We start from the raw sequence: 4,924 nt of genomic DNA on the forward strand, positions 1-4,924 counted from the left end.
CCCCCAGGAAGCAAACATCACACCCATCCGCATCTGTCGTTTACTTGCTAAATGATTGTTCGGTTTTTATTTATTTATTTTGGGGGGCAAAGAATTTTCTTCTCCTCCTCCTGATTCAAAGGCGAGAGAGGGCGGTGCGGAAAAGAGGCAGAAGTTGATTGCAAAAAGAAAAAGAAAAAAAAGACTTTCCTGTCGAGGGGGTGGAAGGAAAGCGCAGGGTCTCACTCGGATGAACAAGGTGAGAAATATGGGGAGGGGGCGAGCTCGATAGATGTCAGAGAGGGTCTTCTTCCCCCCCCCCCGCCCCCAGCTCTTTTGTCTTGCGGATTGAGGAGGGCTCGCGACCTGGCCGCGAACAATTTCGCCCTGGAGTCTCACTGTTCCCCCTAAGCTGAGTTCGTGTGAGCCGGCTCACAGGTTGTTTGTTTTTTAGCCCCCGGCCCACACTCTTTTTGGTCTCCGCCCGGGAAGGAGGGCTCCAGAGCGAACTCACTTACGCAGCGGCTCAGTCGCTTCCTCCCAGCTTTCATGCCCGGAGCTGACCGAGTACCGTTCTTGCTCACGGGACTCCACAGCTTCGAGGGAGCCTTGGCGCGCCCTTGAGGATGTCGAGTGAGATCTGGGGGAGGGGGAGGCGTGGGGAGAGAGCCCCACCTTTCCCTGAGCATCTGTTGAGCGCACCCGTGGTGGAGGGAGCGAGACTCAGGTGAGAGCCAGCCCTTCCCAGGGAGGGGAACCGGGGACTTGGGTGAGAGGGTCCAGAGGAAGGGATCGGCCCCTGCTTCTCACCCCGGGGTGGGGGTGGGGCAGGTGGGAGGCATGCATGCCGCTCCTCTCCCCCCGGGCGTCCTCTCCGCACCCAACCTGCCCCCCATGGAGACGGCCGGACCCTTCTGAGACAAAGAATGACTTTCCCTGAGCAGATCAATGGCAGCTCGTGTCGGAACTACACGGGGGAGCCCGAGGGCACCAACGGCTCGTGGGCGGGCGAGGGGGCCAACGGCACTGCCGCCCAGGCCGCCAACCTGGACCTGTCCTCGGTGGGCGTGGGGGTCTTCCTGGCCCTCTTCATCCTCTCGGCCATCGTCGGCAACCTCCTGGTCATCCTCTCAGTGGCCTGCAACCGCCACCTGCAGACGGTGACCAACTACTTCATCATCAACCTGGCCATCGCCGACCTCCTCCTCAGCACCACCGTCCTGCCCTTCTCGGCCACCCTAGACGTGCTGGGCTTCTGGGCCTTCGGGCGGGTCTTCTGCGACATCTGGGCCGCCGTCGACGTCCTCTGCTGCACGGCCTCCATCATGAGCCTCTGCATCATCTCGGTGGACCGCTACATCGGGGTCAAGCACTCCCTCAAGTACCCCACCATCATGACGGAGAAGAAGGCCGGCGTCATCCTGGTGGTGGTCTGGCTCCTCTCCGTGGTCATCTCCGTCGGGCCCCTCCTGGGCTGGAAGGAGCCCCGGCCCCAGGAGGCCTACGTCTGCACCATCACCGAGGAGCCCGGCTACGCCATCTTCTCCTCCCTCTTCTCCTTCTACCTGCCCCTCATGGTCATCCTGGTGATGTACTTCAACATCTACGTGGTGGCCCGGAGGACCACCAAGAGCCTGGAGGCCGGCGTCAAGAAGGAGCGGGGCAAGTCCATGGAGGTGGTCCTCCGCATCCACTGCCGGAGCGTGCTGGAGGACTCCCTCGCCAGCGCCAAGGGCAAAGGGCACACCTTCCGCAGCTCCCTCTCCGTCCGCCTCCTCAAGTTCTCCCGGGAGAAGAAGGCGGCCAAGACGCTCGCCATCGTTGTCGGGGTCTTCGTCCTCTGCTGGCTGCCCTTCTTTTTTGTACTGCCTTTCGGTAAGTGGGGGGGGGATCTGGGCCTCGCCGTGCGAGGTTCACGGCTGGGGAGGAGGGGGTTCTTTGTGTCACAGAGGCGGTGCTCCCTCTAAGTCGAGTCAGTGTGAGCCGGCTCACAGTTTCTTAGCCTCCGGCTCACACGTTCTTGTCTTCGTTCCGGAAGGATGGCTCCAGAGCAGTGTTCCCTCTAAGCTGAGTCAGTGTGAGCCGGCTCACAGTTTCTTAGCCTCCAGCTCACACGTTTTTGTCTGAGCTCCGGAAGAATGGCTCCAGAGCAGTGTTCCCTCTAAGCCGAGTCAGTGTGAGCTGGCGCACAGTTTTTTTAGCCTCCGGCTCACACGTTCTTGTCTTCGCTCAGGAAGGATGGCTCCAGAGCAGTGTTCCCTCTAAGCCGAGTCAGTGTGAGCTGGAGCACAGTTTCTTAGCCTCCGTCTCACATGTTCTTGTCTTCGCTCCGGAAGGATGGCTCCAGAGCAGTGTTCCCTCTAAGCCGAGTCAGTGTGAGCTGACGCACAGTTTTTTTTAGCCTCCGGCTCACACGTTTTTGTCTTAGCTCAGGAAGGATGGCTCCAGAGTAGTGTTCCCTCTAAGCTGAGTTAGTGTGAGCTGGCTCACAGTTTCTTAGCCTCCGGCTCACACGTTTTTGTCTTCGCTCAGGAAGGATGGCTCCAGAACCAGTGTTCCCTCTGAGCTGAATTAGTGTGAGCTGGCTCACAATTTCTTAGCCTCCGGCTCACATATTTTTGTCTTAGCTCAGGAAGGATAGCTCCAGAGCAGTGTTCCCTCTATGCTGAGTTAGTGTGAGCAAGCTCACAGTTTCTTAGCCTCCAGCTCACACGTTCTTGTCTTCGCTCAGGAAGGATGGCTCCAGAAGCAGTATTCCCTCTAAGCTGAGTTAGTGCGAGGTGGCTCACAGTTTCTTAGCCTCCAGTTCGCACGTTTTTTTCTTCGCTCAGGAAGGATGGCTCCAGAACAGTGTTCTCTCTAAGCGGAGTCAGTGTGAGCCGGCTCACATCTTTTTAGCCTCCGGCTCACACGTTTTTGTCTTGGCTCGGGAAGGAGGGGCTCCAGAGCAAATTAATTGATGCAGCAGCCAAATCACCTGCCTGCTCACCACTTTAATGCCAGTCGCTCACAAAGTAGAATCTTTGCTCACAGGACTCTTCCACAGCTTAGAGGGAGCATCGCTCACATGTTTGTCATTGGCTTCAGGTTCCGCTTTGCACCATTGGGTTTGTCGATCTGTTTTGTTTTGTTTTTTATTGTGTACTCATCTTGAACGAGGAAGAACTTCCTGATGGTTATAGAATCATACAACCACAGAATAGTAGCGTTGGAAGGGGGCATAGAGGCCATCTAGTCTGACTCCCCGCTCAATGCAGGATCACCCTAGGGCAGTGATGGCGAACCTTTTAGAGACCGAGTGCCCAAACTGTGACCCAAAACCCACTTATTTATCGCAAAGTGCCAACACGGCCATTTAACCTGAATGCTGAGGTTTTACTTTAGAAAAAACAACCCATACGTTAACTTAAGATGATCCAAACAAAGTAAGGAACGCAATCCCAAATGCTTTCATTTACTTAAAATTATTTGGCAGAGAATTCGACACTTTAATGATGGTCTGGGCCTGGCTGGGGCAATGGCACGCGTGCCCACAGAGAGGGCTCTGAGTGCCACCTCTGGCACCCATGCCATAGGTTCGCCACCACTGGCCTAGAGCATCCCGGACAACTGTTTGTCCTGACACTGCTTAAAGACTTCCAGAGAGGGGGAGCTCACCACCTCCCGAGGCAGCCGATTCCACTGTTGCACAACTCTGACTGTAAAAGTTAGAGCGGTTTCTCAGTGGAACAGGCTTCCTCGGGAGGTGGGTGGGCTCTCCTTCTTTGGAGGTCTTTAGGCAGAGGCTTGATGGCCGTCCGACAGCCGTGTGAACTGAGGCAGAGCATGAGAAAGGAGGGCAGGAAGGGTTGCCTCAGGGCTTAGTTCTCATGGCCCTTTCTTACACGCCCAGGGAAATGCTGATCGCCACTTTGGGGTCAGGAAATTTTTTTCCTCCAGGCCAGATAGGACCCAGGGACTTGGGAGATTTTTTACCTTCCTCTGGGCATACAGTGGGGGGGTCACTGGGGGGTTTTGTGAATTCCCTGCACTGTGCAGGGGGTTGGACTAGATGACCCTGGAGGTCCCTTCCAGCTCTATGTTTCTACGTTTCCCGTGCAATTCGTTCTGCATTTATATGTACAGAGTGTGTCATTGATACCAGTGACATGAGTCTAATGTCCAGTACTGATGGATGGATGAATGGATGATGCACAACCAATGTTAGGGGGAAATGTGTATTTTTTACAGGGGAAAGCCTGGTGGGAGGGAAACAGAAAATGGCACGCCGAGTATCTCGCGTTCGATTCACACCAGCAGAGTCGAGCTCGGGAACTGGGGGTGGAAGCAGCGGGGGCCAAGACATTCAAACAAATCATCCCTAGTTCATGTTTCGATATGTAAACAGCTGTTTCTCATCAAGGTGGATCATAGAATCACAAAGAGTTGGAAGGAGTCCTGCGGGCCATCTAGTCTGGCCCACGGCTCATTGCAGGATCAGCCTAGAGCAGTGATGGCAAACCTTTTAGAGACCGAGGGCCCAGACAGTGACCCAAAACAAGCATGGACAGCTTCCAAAGGGAATTAGATAGGCATATGGAGCAGAGGTCCATCAGTGGCTATGAGCCACAAGGTATAGATAGGAACTCTCAGCCTGGGGCCAGTGATGCTCTGTATTCTTGGTGCTTGGGGGGGGGCAACAGTGGGAGGGCTTCTAGTGCCCTGGCCCCACTGGTGGACCTCCTGATGGCACCTGGTATTTCTGGCCACTGTGTGACACAGAGTGTTGGACTGGATGGGCCTTTGGCCTGATCCAACATTGGCTTCTCTTATGTTCCTATATGAAGCAGAGGTCCATCAGGGGCTATTAGCTACAAGGCATAGATAGGAACTCTCAGCCTGGGGCCAGTGATGCTCTGTATTCTTGGTGCTTGGGGGGGGGGTAAACAGGGGGAGGGCTTCTAGT

General features: G+C 55.5%; 1 protein-coding gene across 1 annotated transcript in view; it reads left to right on the forward strand.

Moving 5' to 3' along the window:
- The first annotated feature begins 905 nt into the window (after positions 1–905).
- ADRA1D (adrenoceptor alpha 1D) overlaps positions 906–4,924 on the forward strand; it is a 96,512-nt gene continuing 92,493 nt past the window's right edge. Inside the window, exon 1 of the mRNA XM_015411172.1 lies at positions 906–1,854. Within this exon, the coding sequence (XP_015266658.1) occupies positions 906–1,854 (949 nt within the window). The remainder of the gene's footprint in view (positions 1,855–4,924) is intronic.

Source organism: Gekko japonicus, unplaced genomic scaffold (assembly GCF_001447785.1).
Source record: "Gekko japonicus isolate JY-2015 unplaced genomic scaffold, Gekko_japonicus_V1.1 scaffold850, whole genome shotgun sequence".
Lineage (NCBI taxonomy): Eukaryota > Metazoa > Chordata > Lepidosauria > Squamata > Gekkonidae > Gekko > Gekko japonicus.